The 22,856-nt window shown below is 30.6% G+C and overlaps 2 protein-coding genes across 2 annotated transcripts; one reads left to right on the top strand and one right to left on the bottom strand.

The window, feature by feature from the left end:
- Positions 1-5,462: 5,462 nt before the first annotated feature.
- LOC113863577 (putative H/ACA ribonucleoprotein complex subunit 1-like protein 1) lies at positions 5,463-7,254 on the top strand. Its single transcript, XM_027497209.1, has 4 exons — positions 5,463-5,678; positions 5,940-6,088; positions 6,172-6,287; positions 7,083-7,254. The coding sequence occupies exons 1-4, from the start codon at positions 5,522-5,524 to the stop codon at positions 7,252-7,254; spliced, it is 594 nt and encodes a 197-aa protein (XP_027353010.1). The 5' UTR covers positions 5,463-5,521.
- Positions 7,255-8,399: 1,145 nt separating this feature from the next.
- On the bottom strand, positions 8,400-15,548 carry LOC113860724 (glutamate dehydrogenase 1). Its single transcript, XM_027493226.1, has 10 exons — positions 14,983-15,548; positions 11,963-12,085; positions 11,723-11,836; positions 11,156-11,377; positions 10,786-10,860; positions 10,559-10,675; positions 9,937-10,187; positions 9,540-9,615; positions 9,160-9,246; positions 8,400-8,857 (listed from the first exon to the last, which is right to left on the bottom strand). The coding sequence occupies exons 2-10, from the start codon at positions 12,068-12,070 to the stop codon at positions 8,672-8,674; spliced, it is 1,236 nt and encodes a 411-aa protein (XP_027349027.1). The 5' UTR covers positions 12,071-12,085; positions 14,983-15,548; the 3' UTR covers positions 8,400-8,671.
- Between the last annotated feature and the right edge of the window lie 7,308 nt (positions 15,549-22,856).

Raw genomic sequence — 22,856 nt, 5'->3', positions numbered from 1 at the left:
CCCAAACCATAACCTCTCTTGGGTAGTTTAAAATGAAAAAATTCTTACGTATTTTAATAACTATCTAAATATAACTTGTAATAGAGGCTTTAAATAAAATTGTCTTGAGGAATACTATGATTTTACTAAGCTTAGAAATAGTTGGGATGTGTCATTTGATGTTTTTGGAATGATGGACTTATTATTAATAACAGACGATACCAAACCTTAAGATAGACGACCTTTTACTATTACTAAGAACATGTGGATGATGGATTATACGATTAGGCTGAGTCTGGAGGTGTCTAACCTTCGACACATTGTATTGATTGTATGATGATTTTCTATATTGGATGAATATTTATTAATGATTGAGGTATGTTGAGATTTATTGAATAATTGTATAGATGTTGTTTGATAGTTGAAGTATGCTAAATGAATGAAACTATGTTATTGATACAAGTGTTTAACTGTTCTTGAATAAAGAAAAAGTTTTCTGTGTGATGTAATATGATGGTGGAATTGTGAGAAAAGTGATTATAATACGGGAGTTAGAATATATGAGTGGATGTGATTGCAATACAGGTATTGTTGTTTAACCAGAGGGTGTACTCATAATATATGTATTATAATATACCGAGTTATGTAGTCAAGACTCACGTATTATGACACGTTGTCCTGTGAAAAAGGTGTGGAAAAGAATGAAAAATATTGATGGTGAGTTTAGATAGTTACAAAGATACACTGGGGTATAAAGTCTGGAGAAGATTTGAAAAATCTTGAAAAAATGAGGGTGGTGAATGCTTCGTGTGAACAAGTGCACAATAATTTGCTGAAAGTGAAGGCATTCATAGACTGCACACTTATTTCTTGATGGGTCTCCTGACTATACCTTTGCTAAAAGAGGCCGAGACAGCACACATGTATTCGTGTTGCTGGAGCTAACCAGCAGCTATCTAAGCTATAAAGTCCTCAAGTGATCCCAGGAGCATTGAATATGAAAGTGAAATTGACGTGAAAGTGCGATGTATATGAAGTAGTGTAGAAGTTGTATGACTATAATATATGTATTGTAACATGTCAGTTGATGTTGTAATGATATATGGGTTGTAATACATCGATATGTGCGATTAGGATACATGAATTGTGACACATTGATCGATGTGGGATAATACATGTATTATGATATATGGATTAGTAAAAAGATGCATGTTATGAAAGTTTGCAAATATGATCGATTGTCTGTTTTGTGTGTACTTTTTTATGATAGTGAATTGTATGACTTGAATATAAGTGTTAATTCAATCCATGTTAGAAAGTATTTTTAGTATTATATACATATATATATATATATATATATATATATATGATTATTTTGCTTATGTTAAATAAGAGATTTAGTGGGACGGGAGATACTCATCCTTACTAATATTTTCAGGTAATGAAAGTGAAGAGATAAAGATGTTTGACCCGTCCTAGGATCATAATTCAAGAGTATTAGAAGGAAGACTGCTCTGTAGGGACTGAGATAATTTGAGAAATTGCATTGTTTTATCTAATTATATTTCGTGTTGACCAAAGTTTGTATGTATTCAATATAAACTAGATAAGTTACTAGATGTAAACTTAAGTTTTATTTATTACCTTTAAAGTTTAAGATCATTCCCTTGGAAATCCTAAACGTTTTTAGAATTTTATGAAACTTTTATGAGAAGAAAATGTAAGTTTTATTTTTGTGCAATTCCCAAGTCCATGAATAAGAACAAAACATTTTATTATTATTATTTATTCACTATAAATTTATTTATTTTAAATGAAGAAATTGAGGATGTTAGAAAACCTACTTCATCCTTATAGGTAGAGAAAATTTTTCTTTTGTCAAAATTTTTCCTTCATATACATGAGTTTCACTTCTAGTATCTCAAAAATATTTTTAAAAAAATTAAAGAAAAATCTAGTTTATCCTTTTTCACCTTTGATTCTAAGCATTTTAAGTCTTGAGTTTTTAAATTGTGCAATGCGGTTCTTTATATACTTACCAAATTGTGAAAAGAAATCATTTCATTATTGAAACATTCAATTTAGTTGTTAACTTTTCATGTGCATGATTTGTTGAACACAAATATCTTCATTTAAAAAGAGAAAATGAAGTTTAGCTTTCTATCTTTTGGTCTTGTGCAATTTAGATATGAATTTTTAAATTATTCAACACCTCTTTTACACATGAGAAGCATAAGAGAAATTAATGATCAAATTATGTATCTCATTAACAAAAGAATTTATTTATATAATTTGATAAATATAGAATATCGTTTGCACACTTTAAAAATTAAGAGCCTAAATTGCGTAAAATAGACATTTCTCTAAAAATTATACAATAAATTCTTAATATTTTTTATATAACTTCTTTTTTTATAATTAAAAAAGTAATGAAGAGCATAAAATTATGTCAAGGGTGAAGCCAAGTGATTTAATACCTAAATTCCTTATAATTAGGGATAAATATAGGTCGACTAATCTTCTTATCGCTTGTCCTGCATTATGCCTAATAGCTTAAACCTATTTACTAAGTTAAACAATATTTTTTTTTAATTTACTTAGACAAAAGGCTAAACTCTAAAAAATCTTTATTTTTTTTAACTAACCCATTTGAGTAAATATAACTAAGTTGATTATGATAATGAGTATATGTGATATGATTATATTATTTTTTATAATATCTTTAAATTATATAATTATTAATTTATTTAAGGACTCGAATATTGTAATGCCCCAAGTTTTATAAGTTATTGGTTATTAATATAAATACATGAATTATTGTTTGAATGCATATTTGATGTATATGATGATATAAATATATGTGAATATGAGTATGAGTGTGAATACTGATTGTGTGATGAGTTAGATGTGAATATGATTGTAAAGATAGCCATATAGTGTGGTTGGAATATGATGTGGACTTGTGATTGAGTTGGAATTGTTTGAAATATAGGCTAAGTGTGTAATGCAGGTGATTCTGTTGCGTTCTCGTTGCAGCAAGAATGCAAAAGAGAGGGGTGTATTTCTGGGTATAGTCTCGCCGTAGCGAAAAGGTCTTGCTGTAGTAAGATTCTGCAGAAATCAGAGTGCAGTTTCCTCTGAAATTTTTACTGTAGCGAGGAGTATCCTCGCTGTAGCGAGAATATCTTGCTATAGCAAGAGTGTCACAACCAGAATGGTATTTAAAGGGTTTAGGGTTTGGGAAACGCATTCCCACTCTTTTATCTTCAAACTCTCTTCGATTCTCTCAACTCAAAACCTTATTTCACCGATTAAATTACTTCTAAAGCCGTTTGTGAGTTAGATTGAATATTGAAATCATGTTTGAAATGCTTGGAGGTGGGTTTATGGGTTAGGGTTTTGGTTTTTGTCCATCTTCCTTGTTTTCTTAGTTTGTCATGGAGATTTTCCATGTGTTTAGGACGAAATTCGTGTGGGGAGCCTTTTCATTGTTGATTTTGTGTTGGGTCTTTGATTTGAGGTAAAGGGAGACTCTACCCTATCTCATTGTATTTGAAAATTTTTTTATTTGATTCATGGAGATTTTCCATGTGTTTAGGATAAAATCCATGTGGGGAGCCTTTTCATTGTTGATTTTATGTTGGGCATTCGATTTGAGTTAAAAGGGGACTCTACCCTATCTCATTGTATTTGAAAAATTGTTTATTTGGTTATGTATTAGAATGTGGTTAGGATAAAATGTAAAAAGATATGTATTTTGATGAGAATGGTTGGGTTGGGATTGAATCTTGATGGAAATGTCGTGTGTAACATGATGTGATTAATGTTTGAGTGTAATGTGGTAGATGTGGTGGATATTGTATGTGATGAAATGAATGATTGTAAGGACATTGTGATGAAAACTGTGTGATTGAATATTATGTGGTGAAATATGGATGTTGTGCCTTCGATTGAGAATGGATAATATGTGATGAATGAAATATGTGTGTGGAAGGCATAATGAATTGTGAATGTGAATGTGTTTGAAATGTTGGAAACTATGAATAGTTCAACGATACACTGGGGTATGGAAGATGGGGCGATAGAAATACCTTAGGAAAGATAGGTGGTGGTGATACTAACAGTGATCGTGGGTGCACCACAGGCCAAATATTCTCCTTCTGACTCGGCCTTTGACTAACACCTTTGTCAAGGAGCCCATGACCGCACACGTTGTATCCGTGAGGCGAAAGTTATCTAATGACCATCCATGGTGTAAAACTAGGTAAGTCCCCGAGGTTGAGAGCATTAGGAATATGTGATCACAATGTCACAGTGAGCGTGACTAACGTGCAATGAGCACACGTGTGTGTAAATTGTTTGACAGTGCAATGAGTGCACCTGTGTATAAATTGATATGATTTACTTTTGTGTACAGTGAGTGTACACGTGTAATGATTGATATGTACTTGATGTGCGTGTGATTGTAATAAGTGATTCAAATTAAATTATGAAATATTTGGGAACATGCAAGGTGAGTCTCTGTGTTTGTGTGTGGTAGTGTAGAGTACTCACCCTTACAATCATTTTTCAGGTGACCAAGACATCAACACTGAGCTTAGTGAATGAATGGATGAAACTGCTATACGACTTAGAATATTATTTTAGAAATATAATGTATTTGAAATAGTCCTGTAATAGTCATTTGATATAAATTTGTAATTCTTACCTTTATTTTAAAATATTTTGATGAGACTATGTATTAGAAATTATTTAAATAAAAAATTTTATTCTCATTTTTGTGAAATTTATTTACTTAAAAATTAAATTAAGGTATTACAAACATATTTATTTAGAGGTAAGTTTGTTAACTTCTTTAAAATACTTTATTACATACAAAAAGAGAGAGATATTTTAAATTCGAATGGAAGAAAAAGTGACAGGAAAGAAAATTTTCAATTCATATATTTTAAGATTAGACTTTCTCTTTTTTCCCATTCAAACAAAAAAAAATGTATCATTATTTTTCTCTCATTCAAACAAACTGTTAAAAGAATTATCAAATATTGAAAAAAATATATTAAGTGAATACATCAAACTCAAATTAAATAAATAAATCATATTTATTTAAGATAAAGGATAGCTTAATTTGAAATTTCAATCATATATTTTTTTAATGTAAAATTTTATCATATTTTTGAGTTGAAAAATTTGAATGGAAGAAAATGTAGGAGAAATTATTTTGATTATCTTTAAAAGTCAACATTTCTCTAATAATAGCCAATAGACTAAGCTTGTTTTTTTAACTCGTGATCTGTGTATTAATAGAATTTTGTTTTGTCATGGCATTCTTCATGTTCATTTTTTTTCACTTCCCAAACTAGAGACAAACCCAACTTTGAACTGGGCCCTCTAACGGCCCAAACACTAAAATAATAATTTCCCCCAAACACGTCGCACTTCAAAACCCTAATTTGTGTTGCCCAAAAACCCTAAAACCCGCCAAACGTGGTTTTCGTCATCCGTTGTTGGAGCTAACGAACACTCTCTGATTAGCCAAACAATGAGACCCCCGAGAGGCGGCGGACGCGGCGGCGGTTTCAGAGGTGGGCGGGACGGTGGCGGTCGTGGCTTCGGAGGACGAGGCGGCGGTGGTCGTGGCTTCGGAGGACGAGGCGGCGGCGGATTTCGCGATGAAGGACCACCCTCCGAAGTCGTAGGTGCGTTCGCTCTTCCATTTTGTGATATGAGAGACGTTTCGTGTTCTATGATCGTTGTTGGGTATTTCACAAACATCATTTGAATGTTGAAAAGTCTCGTGCTTTATAGTGTTTGTTGGGTTTTGGTCATTTGCGAGGGAAGAGCATAACTTCGTTCCAAATTCAGTTAAATAAAAAAATGTTTTTTGTTTTTGTTTCTATGTTATCTTTATTCTTTTGATAGTGTGTGTTTAATGGAGTTTGTTGATTTGGTGTATGCAGAGGTGTCGACGTTTTTGCATGCATGTGAGGGAGATGCAGTGACAAAGCTTACTAATGAGAAAATTCCTTTTTTTAATGCTCCTATATATCTCCAAAACATGACTCAGATTGGCAAAGTTGATGAAATATTTGGTCCCATCAACGAAGCTGTGAGTTTCTCTCATTTTGTAATTTTAATTTTAACTATGAACTCGATTATGATGTTATTTTCTGCTTCATTTGTGAAATGCAGTACTTTTCAATTAAAATGATGGAAGGGATTGTTGCTACTTCATATTCATCCGGTGACAAGTTTTATATTGACCCAAGGAAACTGCTGCCTCTTGCAAGATTTCTTCCGCAACCGAAGTATGTTCTTTTTGTATCTCATTGCTCTAAAAAGTTAAATCGACTAATATTGTACTATTAGTTTGCTCTGAAGTTCATAGTAAAACACCCACAGACTGTGCACTGGAAAGTGAATGAAGATAGAGATAGGTTAATCTGTGCCAATTGATTTCCCTCATTTCTGTTTATGTTTCTGATCATCGTGAGTGTTTTTTTTTTTTTTATCTATTTCCACGTTTTCCATCCTTGTTTTCATTGAATGTGAAATAAAAAACTTGGTTAATGGTCACATTGGTCTATCACATCTCCCCCCTTTATTAAGTATCCCTACGTTTGCAGTTTGCATAAAGCTGTTCTTATTTCATTGTAGCATGTTATGCTTCTATGTTATGCCTGTACGTTTGCTTGTGCAGCCACTATGTTGAAAGTGAATATGACCTCTAGGATATTTATTTTGTCTAAAGGATTCTTCGGATTTTGGATATAGTCTTGAAAGATTAATTCTAAATTCCCAATTTCTATCAAAATGATTTGTTTATTGCCACCATCTTTCTTTATTTTGAAAGAAATATTGCTTTTTATGACAATGTGGCTTTAGCAGTGGTTTATTATCTTTTTGATTCAGTTAAGTGGTATGCAGTTGGATCTTTGTGTTCAAATTCTTCATATCTGAAACAATCTGTTGAGTTGCCAAAACATATTATGATTGTTATCAATATATGGATTGTTAACCATCCCTGCCAGCAAGTTGTTGGTAGCTTTGAAGGGTAGTTGGATGGCATTTCTGCTAACATGATTGGCTGATTGTTGTTGCAGGGGACAAGCACAAGCTGCTGGAGGTGGTGGCAGAGGAGGTCGAGGTGGAGGCAGAGGTGGCCGTGGAGGAGGGGGCGGTGGTTTTCGTGGAAGGGGTGGTCCAAGGGGTGGGAGAGGTGGTCCTCCTAGGGGTGGGCGTGGTGGTGGTTTCAGGGGAAGGGGGAGATCATAGAGAAATTTTATGTAATCTTCTTTACATTGCTGCTATCATTTTGTTTTGAGGATAGGATAACATACGGTGCCCAAGTGAAGATTTGATGTTGAATTGACTATTATTTAATGGATTGAGTGGTTCCATTGCAGTTGCTTTATTGTAGTGTTATCATGATGGCTAAATAGATTAAGTTGCGTAGTGGCGATCTAGATTGGTGCATGATTATCCGCTTTGCTGCCTTTGCATATCTTTGGTTCAATGTTTTTGAAAATCAAATAAGATGGTTCAATCAATTAAATCGGCTGGGAGAAAAGTTCTAATGTGAATTTATTTGTAAAGTGAGAAAGTAAAGGGTTATCTACCATTGAATCTTTATATGTTAGTATCATCACGTATTCCAAATTCTATCAATGATAAATAATTTTTTTTTTTCATTTTACTAACATTCACTTTAGAAGAACCTTAACCATGTCAGGGTAGGAAAATAAATATGGGGGCATAGTGGTATATCGAGTGAGAGCGTGAAATGATAGAGAAGTTATTATAGTAAATGTTAACCTTTTAATCTACTAGTTTGCAGATAACTATTAGTTTATTTAGGTGGTTAAAGTTGGGACTTTGGACGTTGATGTTATGTGTTCATGTGTTATATGGTTATAACTGCTAGGAACGTAAGATTGTGGTAGAATTAATTTTGAAAGAACTGATGTTTATAAAATTAATGTTAGAAGACTGATTTGTTAACTGAGAATGATGATTTAAAAGCAAGTTTAGAAGAATCAATTTTATCTAAACGATAAAGTAGAAAACGTTTTGAATTGTATATAAATATATTTTGTTGCTTACATTTTTGGATTTAATTCTTATCAAATAACAACAAAGAATAAACTTTGATTTCTTTAAAAGTTAGTTTTACTCACTGAAATTAATTTTGAAAATAAAAAAATAGTTTGTCAGACAAAATCAATTACTTCTTCAACACCGTGATTTGATCAGAGGTTAATAGCAGCATTACTGAAGTTTTATTATAATTTTGCTCTTGTAAAAGTTAAATATTGTCAAAGTCGGCTAGTCAATTAACAAAATTATATATCTTCAATTTATGGGTTTTGAGATTATAGTTAAAATTCCAGGTTTATAAAACATCTAAAACAATTATGTCACATTTTGAAAATCGCGCACATTGTATTTTCAGAATTTTAAGCCTGTTAGTGCAAAAACATTCATACACCAACAGCATATGGAATATTAATCCAAGAATAGTATTTGGAGCCTTCCCCTTAGATAAAAGTCAGATATAAAATGGATCCAAGAAAATTTATGGTAAGAATACAATTCACTCAACACATGAAAAGTATTAAAAGCTTTGGTAGCAAGAATTGTTAAGTGTTGCTGAGAGTGGAGCTCTTTTATTCAAAGCAAAAATAATAGGAACTCAAGCTTCCCAACCCCTAAGAACAGTAGCCCGTGCTACACGGTTAACCGCAAGGGTAAATGCTCCCATACGAAGATCACATTCATGGGTTTTGCACATTTCCTTCACATCTTTGAAACCTTTGGTCATGTAGGTCTTCAACTCATTGTTCACTTTCTCCTCATCCCACATGAACCCTTGGATGTTCTGTGTATTAAAAACATAAATAGAGTATATTAATCAGCATAACTTGTAAACAGTTCACATGTGCAAGAGGATCCGTGAATACATATAGTTCATCATATATAAGACAAAACTTAGGTGTAGTACTTTTAAGTACATTTGGTGCTGTTATTAAGATTGAAGTTCATATTGATAGCATGTATAAAGGTTGGCATTAAAAGGCAGCACACGTTACCCATGAGAAACTCCAGTCTTCCTTGGAGAACAACACCAAAAGCACAATGATACTGCATCAAAGTTTTGTCCTTAAATAAATTAATGGTTACCTGAACCCATTCAAAGTAGCTAACTGTAACGCCTCCTGAATTTGCATATATGTCTGGGAGGATCACAACACCTTTCTTCCTCAGAATCTGCAAGTTAGTGTGCGTTTGTGTTAGCATCTACAAACCTGATCTTAGATTATGCTGTTTTTCCAAAGTTGATTTTGGCTGACTTAAGTTTCAAGGAAGATGATTTATTTTCAGAACTTTTCATCTTAAAAGTTTATAGTAAAATTTAGTGTAAAATTCTTAATTCAACACAAGCCACATGAGGATTGGTTGTAGCAAATGTCAAACCAAACACATGGTTAGAAAGGTAGTTAACAATAGTTTATTTCTTCTTTCTTTTTTGTATAAGGGAAGGAAAGAGAAAAAATATAAACCTCATCGGCCTCTGGGTCCGTTGGGTGGTTAGCCGCTTCAACAATAAATTTGGCCTTGATTTCATTTGCACTTTCCCTTCAACCACAAAGAACAAGAAAAAAATAAGATTTATCTTTGGACCTCTCTAATATAATTCAACTTTAGAATATAGCTTGTAGAAGGCATCGAGAGAGGAGGCAGAAAATGCATTAAGCAATTGGCTAGCATTTATCAGAAAGGTACTAATCTAATCTAATAAATTAAAATGGGTGTTTCAATATTATGTTTGTTTTCAAAGTAAACTATGATGATGATACAATGCTATGTAGTTTGTTAAAATAATCTAATCTTTTGTGCAGTCCCTTGTTTGCCTGAGTTGAGAACAAATGACTTTTTCAGTTTAGTCAGGAAAAGCACCTATTGATGACACCCCCAAGAGCTGCTGGGACTAGAACATCACAATCTTCAACCAATATTGAGTTAGGATCAATTGGATCGCCACCGTGGAATCCTTTTATGCCACGGTGCTCTTTGGAATGCTTGAGTAGGCTTGGGATGTCAAGACCTTTGCTGTTCTTTATGGCTCCAGTTATGTCACTCACAGCAACAACTTTTCCACCTTGCTCACTAATTAATTGGGCAGCCCATGACCCTACATTTCCAAAACCCTGAAGAAATACACACAGCATGATTTTGTCTCAAATTCATCAGATTACTAAATCCAAGTACTTCTTTGAAGCAGTTCTTCACCATCTACATAGCTAATGCTTTATTCTTTCCCTATAGGCTATAGTGCAACAATTGTAGGACATAAAAGTAAAAGGGTTCTTCCAACCTCTTTAATTAACTATTTGCGGTAACTAGTAATTATTGATATGTGGGAATTTCTAACAAATAACCAAAGGTTAATTTGTATTAGTACCACAACCTTGTCTTCATTAACCACTACATTGAGCATCATTTTTAAACTAGCATCATGCTTGCTAATTTCATTAGCATAGAGATTAATGGGAGTAAATATACAAGGCACCGCAAGTACCTGTATGACAAACCGTTGTCCAGATACACTCTTCCCATGCTCATTAAGCAAAGCCTCTGTTGCAAAGAGCACTCCTCTTCCTGTGGCTGCATCTCTTCCAAGAGATCCACCAAGATCCTATTTTTGAAAGTGAAAAAAAAATGGAAAAGGGAATGATTTATTAAGAATGGTTTGGTTTCAGTTCAATGGCTACTGAAATGAAATGATAAACACAAACAGTTACTTACTATAGGCTTTCCAGTCACTACAGCAGGAGAGTAACCGTGAAATTTGGAATACTCATCTAGTATCCATGCCATGGTCTGCATGAACAACCACACAGTAAGGTAATATTAAACTCAAAGATCATATCAGCACATATTTAAGGCAAATATAAAACAACTCATGACTCTCATAAGCTCTTTGTAACTTATTTCGATAAACTCTTTGGTATAACTTGTCAAGATAACCTCCTTTCAGCTTATTCTAATAAATTTCTTCGTTAAATTTATGACATCAATCATCGTTTAAAAGTAAGGTGTGTATTCAAACGCACACATAATCTTAAACAAACAGCAGCAGATTAACTTATAAATCTGTGTACTGTATACTACTTACCTGTGGTCCTGTTCCCATATCAGGTGCTGGGACGTCTGTGTGAGTTCCAATCAGATCATGAATTTTCTGGGTAAAAACCCTGGTAAGTCTTTCTAACTCAGACACACTTAATTCTGCTGGATTACACCCTATCCCTCCTTTGGCACCACCATATGGTATATTTGCTACAGCTGTTTTCCATGTCATTAATTGTGCTAAAGCATTCACTTCATCTGGGTCAACCTATTTATTCCATTAAATGATTCAGTGTGAGGACAGAGAACCTAAAGCATTATAGAGTAATACCCATATACATATATAAACAGTTCCAGGAACTAATTCATAGAAAAGTTATAATTCGAAACATCAAACTGTTGTCTTTTATCAAATATGTGGTTATGCAGCTGATTCTCGTTACAATTTGTTTAATTTCTATCCAAGTTATACAAATTTAACGGAAAGAAATGAAATAATTATCACTGACAAAATTTATAGCAATTCAATGCTGTACTACTTGTTCAATCAAAAGAATGCATGTCTTTACCACAGCCATAAAGAAGTTAGTAAATGAAAATTCTTGGTGTTAACCTCAGGATGGTATCTGATTCCTCCTTTCATAGGGCCTCTGGCATTATCATGTTGAACTCTGAACCCAACATAAGATTGCAACGTGCCATCGTCTTTAGGTATAGTACATTCAACCTGCATTTTTGTGAAACATAATTTAAAACTAGAGTTGATGAACCATACGAAACAGAACAGGCAAAACAAGAGTACACTAATTTGCAAGAACAAAGGCATGAGATACAAATTAACAATTTTACTTGCCTTGATCTCCCTGAATGGAATCAGCAAACTTTTCTCAAGCTTGGAATCCAATCCCAGAAGCCTTGATGCCAACCTAAAGTTCCTATTGGTGGCTACTAGTGCATTCATTGTTCCCCTTGGCAACTATATAAGAAATAACACAATATTCAATCTTTTAGCCAGATATGATATTCAAGACGCGGAAAACAGATCTTGTAGTTTTACTATTATTCGGACTATAGAAATTGTATGGAAGATGAAAAGAGATCCATCTACACTATTATTTATATCAAGTGACACACAAGACCCAACTATAGTCAATGTTATCAATGTAAACTAGTAGAAGTTTGGTAGAGCCCACGTAAGACCAGCAAACTGGATAAGTGCCAGCAACGTGCAATGCCATGTGGATCAATGTCAGCAATTAATCATGAAACGCTAAGGTATAATTTAGTTGTATTTACATATAAGGCATGATTTTGGTGGCACTTCATCAAAGTGCCCCCTCAATTTGTATTATCTAATAAGAATATTCGGTAGTAGAAAGGATTAAAATAATCTTCTTCACTACTGAATGTACCTGTTTTGTATCCTAGCTTCTTTCAAATCTCCAAGAAGAAAAAGATTTGTTACAGAAATCTACCATATTACTTGGGATGATAATAAAGTTTTGTTCTCGTTTTTTGTGAATTCAAAGTTAATGTATTCAGGAAACCTTTGTTACACTTTCCTGAAACAGCTTATGAATGAATTGTGTGGCCAAGTGCTCCTTATATTGGCACGTAATGGGGTACTATTGGGCAAAGCGTTTGTTAATGGTCCCAAAAAGAAGGAATCTCAGAAAATCACCTTTCTACAACATCAAGAAGGGCCAACATTTTTGGAATTTTAAGAATTAGCAATTCCAGTGGCTCCAAAATTATCTGAAGAGGTACTATCCAGGTGAGGTAGGAAGCAACATACTCTAACAAAGAGACACAGTTCAAGTCTGATTAAAATAATGGATCATTTTAATTTTTAGTGTCATAAAAGAACTGGTTGACGAATAAAAATTAAAATATTTTTATTAGAAAATAAGTTGAAAAATATATTAAAAATTACAGTGAGAATATATTAATAACATTTTAAAAATAATATTTTACTTTTGATTCTTTAAACGATGTCTTGAGTTGAGAATTAGCTTAAAATTAAATTCTTTGCTTCCACAATTTCATAATTGTCAATTAGAGGCCACAGATGTCTAGGAGCGCAAATTATGCATTTAGACAAATAAATATCTCACGGCCTGTGTTGCGGATCATGACTTGCTACCATATATTTTATTACATTTGCCCATTAATCATGTGGCAATACCCAACTTTATTATACATTATTTTCCAAGTACTTGCTTTCCACGAGGCCCCACTTAGTGGAATTGATTTTAATACCCTCTTGGCTGTGGCTATTCTTACATCATTTTTCAAAATGGAAGCAAGTTTTGCCTTTTCTTTCCTATTTTGTTGCAATATTAAATATTTATGAACCTCCCCCAGTTGGCATGTTGTTCTGCTTTTATATTTAGGTCACTACCTCTGAATCTAATACTCTTAAGACATTGTCACAGCAATCATCTTATAAACATTTTTAAAAGAGAGAAAAAAATGATATGCACCACACTTGGGTAGTGTGGAAGAGAACACGCTAAACTAGCATAGAATTCACTACTTCCACTAGTCAAAGAGGTATTTGGTATCAAATAAATGAGTGTGCCTTTGGAAACTCACTGAAAAAATTATAAATATAGATTCAACACAAAAGTTAACAACTGGATCCATTTAAATGTAACTTAAATTAATGAAAAAGCTTATTAGAAAGGATAATTTTGTGACTTGTGACTGTATTCTATATGAAAAGAAAAAGCAGGGGATTCACCTAGATCAGCAGAAGATATATGCATTTATTAGAGGGTAGTTCAAGCACTGAATCTTTGATGGGTACACATAAATAAAAAATTTGGATTTCATCTCAAAATAAAAAACTTTGGAATCTCAAATGGCATATATAACAGGCCAAAACCATGCTAAAACCCCATTTCAGCAAAGGACTAATTACTAATTAAAAATGCAGTGAATTGAATAATATAATGGAAAACACCATATCCTCTCTCTAAAAGCGGTTTCCCAGAAAACGCAGTGATTGGTTATCAATGATATGAATAATTCGAAGTGTATTATTATTCAAAGCAGGAGGGATGGACTTGATAATCTTTGACTCCCCCTCCTATGATTTTATTAATCCTTGCACATATCCAATCACTTCAACTACACGCCAGTTTCATATCACTCGATATGTGAGTTAGAAATAAGTGGCTGAATTTTATACTAAACATTTAAAAGTTCAATCCATTACATTTTTACTGGGCTAAGTTCTTGACTCCACCGACTTTGAAAGATAAAAAAAATTGATCATATTGGCATATTCTATCAGCATTTCAGAGTTAAATTTACATAGAAACAAGTTATGGTGTGAAGAAGGAGCAAGTCACATGGGAATGGGATAATTCATGTCCTCCTGCCCTAACCTTTTGAATGCAACACGACTCACTTTTTTAATTACTTGACATAAAGAGAGACAACACATAAAAAACAAGATATTAGTATCAGTCCAATTCTTAATATTAAATAAAACACACACCTTTTTGCCTCATCTCTGGTCATCACTTTGCACTGATAAAACATCGTGTTGTATCCAAATAAATTAATAAATAAAAGACACCATTATCATGCTGATTGAATATTACTAGCAAGGAGCTGGTAAAGTTACAATATTTATCAGCACTTTGTGCCAAGTATTTGCCTATTGGAAATTCAAGAGAATACCCTGAGTCTATAAGTAAGAGACATAACACCAAAGGCAAAGAGCAACTCATTCTCTATCAGTTCCTACTAGCATTGAAATACTTAGTTTCCAATCGCAGAAAACTAGATAAAAGGAATTAAAGCAACCAAGAGTTGCAACTCTTTTTGCTAACATTTCAAATGCAAGATAGTTGGGAAACATACCAAGAAATGGAGAGGGAAAAGCTGAATCACGCTTTGAGAACCAGAAACAGTGTGAAGCTGGGTTGAAGCAAGTGAAATTCCAAAACCAAGTAAAGGCTTAACACAACACGGACCCAATATAAATAGTGAGAGGGAGAGAGAAAAAGACCCAAAAAAAACTGGGGGAGAATCAGAATTGAATTCCCACAGGAATCTAATTCAAAGTCCCTGTTGTTTGCAGGCACACCAAATATGCCAGAAACAACACTAGTCACTCAAATCAACATAGGTGGTTTCTTTGGTCAGAACTAAGAATTACAATTGTGAACTGTAACAGAATACGATGCTTTGTGTGAACCAAAGATAGGTGGTTTGCGGTGCTTTCCTATTACCCACTAGGCTCTACATAGCATATCTCAACTCTGAGAACTCACCCTCCACCATTAGTCCCTATGCTGCACCTTACTGACACACCACACTTCACTACAAGGCTCAAAGAGGAAGGTATAAGCATAAACACAGTCATTAGCAAGGGAAACGTGCGTTGCACTGTCACTGCCAAGTGACACAAATATAAATGCTTTCATTACACACGTGAATCCAACGCGATTCCCACATATAACACTCGCGTCTTATTGGTTTATAGCAGGATAAAATTGATTATGAACGAAACTGAAATGTGTGTTTCAATTATGAGTTATATATTAAAATTTGAAAATGTGTTTTCTAATAAAAGAAATATAGGAATTGATTTGTAATTTTAAAATAAAAGACCGTAGAATGAATATAAATTTTCTGTAAAAGAAAAATGTATATTTTTTGGTAAGGGTTTTGTGAATTTTGAGACTTTTTCTTTATCTTTAAATGGACATCCTTTTTTCCATGAAAGAAAACAGCTTTAAAACTAAGGACCTAACCAATTACAACCTCAACCCCCATTCATTATTATTTTTGGTATTCTTTTCCAAAAGGATAATTGCATATGGCACTGCTACAAATAGTCTTGTTTCTTTGTATTTCTCCTTTCCCATGTCTTTGTTACCCAACACAAACAAGCAACTGTAGATTTTCCCTACAGATATCAAAATGGATTATTTGCCCCGGTTCAGTTCAAGTTTTCAGCTTTTTACTTTGTTGGGTTAAACAAAAATAAAATAAAAAACCTATTTTTGGTTTAAGCATTAAAATATAGATATAACTTAGTCCAAATTTATATTATATACTTAAATAAACTAGACTAAGTTAAACCTGATCAAGAAAAAAATTGAATAAATCAGACAAAATTTAGAATGAGTTTGAATTAATTTACTGGGTCGATTTTGAATATTAATTTTCTGTAATTTTTTGAACTTAAATATACAGGCCTAATTGGACCATCTATTTTGCCAACTTTAATCTAAGATCCTTTTCAACTTGTTTCATCTTGTCTTGCACATGAGCTATGTTAGAGCCGCCACTAATTTTGGGAATATGTTCATATCACCAATCGGTGTTCTTTTTTAGAAAATAAAATATTTTGTTTGTATAACTTATTATAGTATATCTTAACCAATAAATAACATAGTTTAACGCAAAATATTTACTTAATTACCCACACCATTTTTTTTTAAATAACACATTTCGTTGTTAATTGTGTAATACTCGTGAGTGGATTTTAATTCGCTTTGAACACTAACATCATCCAAAATAGACGAAACGTGATAAATTTGCTGTTCCAAATATAGTGTTTGTTGAGTCTATGATATCCATTTCCTCTTTTTCTTCCCTTACTCTGTTAAAGTCTATCTCCTTCCCTACTTTTCCCTTTCATTCAAAAGAAGGAAATAAAGGGGAAAAAAAGGGATCAATTTTCCTAAAAATATATATATAACTTAAAAACGAAGAGTGTGAATAAGCATATGTTTAAAAACACAATTATATATTTAGAATCACGTTCAACAGATATAAATATACTTTGATTATTTTGTGCACATGGTTAGTTAATTTGAATTAAAATTAATTTTATTCTTAAATTCACATTTAAGTATATATGATATAAATTATAACTTTTTATGCTCAGTTGAACAAATTACATTAAATTTTAAAAGGGTTTCCAAATATAAAAAAATTAATTCAATTTTATATGAAATAATTAAATTAATTGAAAATCGTATTTATAAACGCTCATTCAAACATTGTAATAATCATAAAGCATGTAAATCAATTGATGGAAATTGTTCTACCTTAATTTATAGTTTCAAATTTGAGTATAAATAAATATAATTATTTTAAATATTTGAAGTGAGAGTTTTTACAAACAATATTTTTTTAATAGAAAATACCTGTGAAATAGAAAAAGAAAATATAGTTTTAATAATCTGGTTGAATAAATTAGAGTATCATAGGTGCATGAAAATTAGTTATTCTATATTTTACCCTTAAAAGTATTTTAGTACTGATTTTTGCTAGAGCCTGGAATTTGTTGCTTAGTTGAAACCTATGTGCAGCAACGTTGTCCAAAGTAGGAAAACAGTAGCATAGTCGATTTAGAACATCTTTCTTTTAAAGTGATGGGGCGTTGGAACAGAAGAATGAACACCACCATGTACCCAAATATCAAAGAAAAATTCTATATTTTGATCACCGGAATCAAATGCATAGCCCTCGTCTTATTTCCTTTTATTCTAATTTAACGATAACAAGTAAAAATATATATAACAACCAAGAGTGAAAGTATTGCTATTTAAAAGAAAGAATTTTACTTGTCATTGTTTAAATGCATGGATCAAGAAAGGTACAACTTTTCTAAATCATTGATTTGCAGGGCATTGAATATCATTAAGGAAAACCCCCAAACTTTTGTTTATCGTAAAAAGGAAAAGAAAAGAAAAATTATAAAATATGCAAATTATTTAGAATTAAATTTAGATGTAATAGATCTTTAGACACAAATTCAACTAAGTTAATTTGTCAGCTATTAAATTCACTTCAAGAATAATGACATATAAGCATGAGAGAAATTAATATCTTGAAAAATAAAACACACAAGTCAATTTTGATTTTTTGAGAATAAGATTCTTTACTTTTAAGCAATCAAATTTTAAAATCACTATATAATAACTTTTTTATATGATTAAGTGAAAATCTTAAAAGATTATTTTTAATTCAGTATAGAAAATATATTTAATACTATAAAAAAAGTAAACTCTATTAGTTTTTTACTATTATAGTCTCGTGTAACATCGTCATAATTCGACTTTTTTATTTTTTTATATTTTTAAAAAATAATTTCTTAAAATAATATTTTTTTAAAACATATTTCTTATTTGAAACTTTTTTTGTCATGTCAATACTTGTTTCGTCTATCGTACAGATGAAATTAAATTTTTTATTTTTTAATTAAATTTTTTATTCAACAGTTATCATCTGATAAATTTTGTCTATTACATGAACGAAACTCACAGGATTGCACTACGTATCATTCTAATTCAACGTTAAAAACTTAATTTAAAGGAAAGAGAACGAGTGCATTCAGAAAATATACCTACGGTTATTTAATAATAGTCGTTTTACATTTAATATTATTAAAGTAATCTATTTGTTCAAAAATAATTGTTTTTTTTATCCATTTTTCATATACATCCATTCGGCTTTGTTTGACGTGTTTTTCCATTTAAATAGTCAAATATTAAATCAAATTATACAAGTTACAAGAGGAGTAATAATTACAAAAATGAATGTTAACGGTTATTATTAATTCAGAAGAGAAAGAATAAGTGTCATAATTTTTTTACCACGTCAATCAAAGCATTCGGGTGCATATAGAAAATGGGTAAAAAGCATTAATTGCTTTTGAATAAATAAATTACTTGAATTATATTAAATGTGAAAACGGCTATTATTAATTATTCGTATATCATGAACATCCAAGTCACCCTATTTTTTAGGAGAAGTAATTTTATCACAATCAACTAAATGAATGTCATGGTATAGTAATTAGAAGATCAAATAAAATCTCTAATTACCTTACTCATATAATGACAAACAGATTGAAATAGTCACTAAATTTGTATGGGATAAATAAGAATATAAGTTAAGACAGATTTTGTCAAGTAAATTTTATAAGTTTTATTAAATAATTTTTCTTTTCATGTTGTCACCTTTTAGTATATTTTCTCAAGTAAAGGAGCAAAAGTTATTTTATTTAGTTTACCTTTAGTCAATGGAAAGTCAAGGTAGGTTCCTATTTCGTAATCAAATGAATGGAAGTGAAATAATTGAGAATATCACACTTTTGGCAAGGAATTCTTTTCAAAAACATTACCATTGATTCGTCAAAGTTGATCTTAAGGCTAGAGGCATCACCAAAAATTTGTATCATTGTGATAGCATTTTGGACTTGAATATTTTCAGTTTGCAAGAAAATAAAGACATCGTTAGCACATAAAAGGTAAATGATATTAGAGTCGTTCTTTGATAGATAGACTTTTCCTCTACTTTTTAATTTATTAATAAAGTTTTTCCATGCAAAGAATAAAAAGGTAAAGAGAAATGTGATTCCCTTGTCTAAGACCCTTTGTTGGTTGAAAATATTTGAATTAAACACCATTCAATATAATAGATAAGAAGAGTGTAGGCATACACTACATAATAATACTACATAATAAGAGACACAATATGACTTAATATATCAAAATTAATGAGAATTTGTTTAAGAAAATATCAACTAATATTATCTTATGTCTTCTCTAAATCAATTTGTGTGGTCATTATTCTTTTCTTAACTGTACTTTTATATAATTTAAGATTTTCTGTGCAACTAAAATATTTTCTTTATATAAATTTATTAGCATTTATACAATTTTTTGAAATATCTTGAAAATAAATCAATTAACTAGTTTTTTTTTAGAGTATGGTAACGTATAAGTTTAACTTAAGTCCACTTTAAATAAATTAGTTTAATTTAAAGTCTTTAGATAAATTTTTAAAAAATGCTGATAAAAAAACCAAAAAAAAAATGAATTAAATAATTTTTATAAATTAAAATTAATTTATCTTAAATTTAAAAAATAAAAAAAGTAAAATAAACATAATTTGAATGCATAAATTTTTAATTTATTTTAATTTTATTCTATAAATATTTATTAAAAGAATATTTTATATTAAAATGTGTGCTTCTCTCAACTAATTTACCTTCCTAATTAATCTTTTCAAAAGCAGGCTAATGACTGTAGAACTAACATAATCTCGGTTTGGGATTATTATAATGTGTCGAACCTATAAATTGTATAAATAGTTTAGAAACCTTTACGTATATTTTATTTAAATGAATATATATAATTTAATAATTAAATATCACAATTTTATAAATATAAAATATTATATAAATCGAAAGACTGCAATGAAAATTTTGCATAACTACAAATCAATCAAATATAAAAAGATTAATTAAAATTAAATTAATTATGATGTGTTAGTTTATAATATTAAATTTTAATTTTAATGAATATAATTATGTTAAATATATTCAAACAGAGAATGTAGTTATATAGATATATATATTTAATAAATATTAAAAGCCAAATTTTAATATCAATAAATTTAGTATATATATTAATAAATTTTTTATGTATGTTAAAATTTAATTATATATATTATTTTTAGTTAAATTTTAATTTTTAAAAATATTTCAACGGGTCAACTCACTGAGCTGCTAATAAAACAATGTGGATTGACATTTTCAACCTGTCTTAAAAAAATAGAAAAATTTAAACTTAACGTGTTTTTTTGACGGATTAATGATGGAAGCAAACTAACCAGTTGTGCCATCCTAACCTCTGTGATTTTATTATTTTAAAAAAAAAATACTAAAAATGAATATGAAAAGGTAACATAAATTGAAGGAATTCTTAAAAATAATTATACAAATATTAATTGAGAAGGATTTTGCTATAATGTGCTGAAGCGGACAAATTATTGTAAATCATATTGTATAGACTGTGACCAATTGAGTGTTTGAACACTACACTTCTATTGATTGTAAATGCATCACATTTATATACTTTGAACAAAGTGCAATTGAATTAAAAGAAAAAACTAATAATGTCTTGAAAACAACCTCTCTTCTAAGACCATAATGTCACCAATACAATAATATCTTTCAATCACATTCACATCCCTTTTTAAATCATTTCTCAAAAGTATTTAATCTTAATTAATAAAAGAACTAGTCTTATTAAATTGAGATTGTAGTTATGATTGCTAGATTAACTTTATTAACCGTGCTTGTCTTCACCAAAATAACGTATAATATTTTGTTGTCTTCAATTATCAAGTCAAACTGTTACTTTTAATTAATTCTAACAACTAAGACAGAATCATGAGTGGTTTATGTGTTGATTACTATTGCCATAACATTGTCGTAACATCGACCCAACATGCCTTTAATTTTTTAAAAGCTGAGCATTTTCATTTTAGTAGTTACAGTGTCGATTTCTAGCTTAAAACTTTACTAATGTGGTTTCTTGTATAATTTATAATAGTAAATACATGATTAATACGTTAAATTTCTATTAAAAAATGAATGATGATAAAAAAATTATAATTTTTGTGATTAATTTTTATATAATTTGTTTATATTTTTATTATTTCTTTTATTAATCTAAACAAACAATTTTTAATATTTTTCTCATTTTAATTTATTTAAATAAAAAATATATTTATTATATTATTTATTTATTTTTATTTATTTCTTTCATATTTTTCTCCTCTCTGTTTTAACTCTTATCTAAACGGACCCTAAAAAACCTAATTTCATAAGTAATTTACACTTAAATAAAATTAATATTCGTAACTTGAGGGAAAAAAACTTAGGGTCTTGTAGAAACATCGTATGAGCAAGATTTGCACTGAGAAAGAATGAAAACTGGGAGTGAAACTTTTATGGGTGCAGTCCAAATTAAAAAAATGGGTAGGAAGTGAGGGTAAGAGACGAGGAAGGATTTTTTTTTTTTTTGGGTAAAATAATTTTAAAATATTTTAATAATTTTTTTTAGGTTTATTTAAATTATTCACTACTATAAAACCTGCAAATATAAATGATTTATAAACAGATTTTTGAATTATTACAGACGAATTTACATATAAGTTAAAACTATTTTTAATATTCTTGTTGGTAAATAATTACAGATGAAAAAATTTATCTGTAATTTATAGAGGAAAAATTTGTTTATATTTTACAGATAAAAAATTCATCTGTATTTTACAGATAAAAAAATTCATTTATAATCTATTTGTAATATTTTAAAAAAATTTCTATTTATTGTTTACAAACATAATTATTCCTCCATGTTCTTAATTATTACAATTTATAAATATAATGAAAACTATAAAATTATATATTTAAAATAATAAAAAAATTATTTATAAAATATAAAATTAAAATGTTATTACAAATAAAATAAACATCTAAATAAATAATGTCAAAAGTAAAATAAAAGTGTCTATAACGAATAATCGATGTGATCATCATACGAAGGATTATTGTCATCAGTAGAGGAGAAGTCGGAAGATGAATAACGCATAGAGTTGAAGATTGGTAATGCTGGAGCTGGTGGAGAAGGAGGAAAATGTGTAGAGCTGCTTGCTTTCATGAGCTGCATCTGCATGTTGCTACATTTGTTACTGCACCTCCCTCTACATCCTCGATGTCACCTTCTTCTTTATTTTCTTTTCTATTTTCTTCATTCACTTCTTCTTTTATGCACTTTCCGTTTTTCACATCTCCTCATTCTGCTTCTACAGTTCTTCATTGAGGGCATGGACCTAGGGGTGTTAATACGGGTCAGCTCGCCCCAGCCTGCTCCACTCCGTCCTCAGCCAGCCTAAAAGTGGGTCAGGTTGGGGCAGCCTATTTT

The sequence above is a fragment of the Abrus precatorius genome, unplaced genomic scaffold (genome assembly GCF_003935025.1).
Source record: "Abrus precatorius isolate BTA unplaced genomic scaffold, Abrus_2018 Scaffold3, whole genome shotgun sequence".
NCBI lineage: Eukaryota > Viridiplantae > Streptophyta > Magnoliopsida > Fabales > Fabaceae > Abrus > Abrus precatorius.
The sequence above is the reverse complement of the archived record's forward strand: the minus strand, read 5'-3'. Positions and strand labels throughout refer to the sequence as shown.

What these genes read in the sequence shown, in the direction of transcription:
- LOC113863577 (XM_027497209.1), top strand. Translation starts at nt 5,522, where the DNA reads ATGAGACCCCCGAGAGGCGGCGGACGCGGCGGCGGTTTCAGAGGTGGG. An exon ending in ACCACCCTCCGAAGTCGTAG is followed by an intron (nt 5,679 to 5,939) that starts GTGCGTTCGCTC and finishes TGGTGTATGCAG; the next exon opens with AGGTGTCGACGTTTTTGCAT. An exon ending in AGATTTCTTCCGCAACCGAA is followed by an intron (nt 6,288 to 7,082) that starts GTATGTTCTTTT and finishes TTGTTGTTGCAG; the next exon opens with GGGACAAGCACAAGCTGCTG.
- LOC113860724 (XM_027493226.1), bottom strand. Translation starts at nt 12,070, where the DNA reads ATGAATGCACTAGTAGCCACCAATAGGAACTTTAGGTTGGCATCAAGG. An exon ending in GAATCAGATACCATCCTGAG is followed by an intron (nt 11,378 to 11,722) that starts GTTAACACCAAG and finishes TGGAATAAATAG; the next exon opens with GTTGACCCAGATGAAGTGAA. An exon ending in TAGTGACTGGAAAGCCTATA is followed by an intron (nt 10,676 to 10,785) that starts GTAAGTAACTGT and finishes TTTCAAAAATAG; the next exon opens with GATCTTGGTGGATCTCTTGG.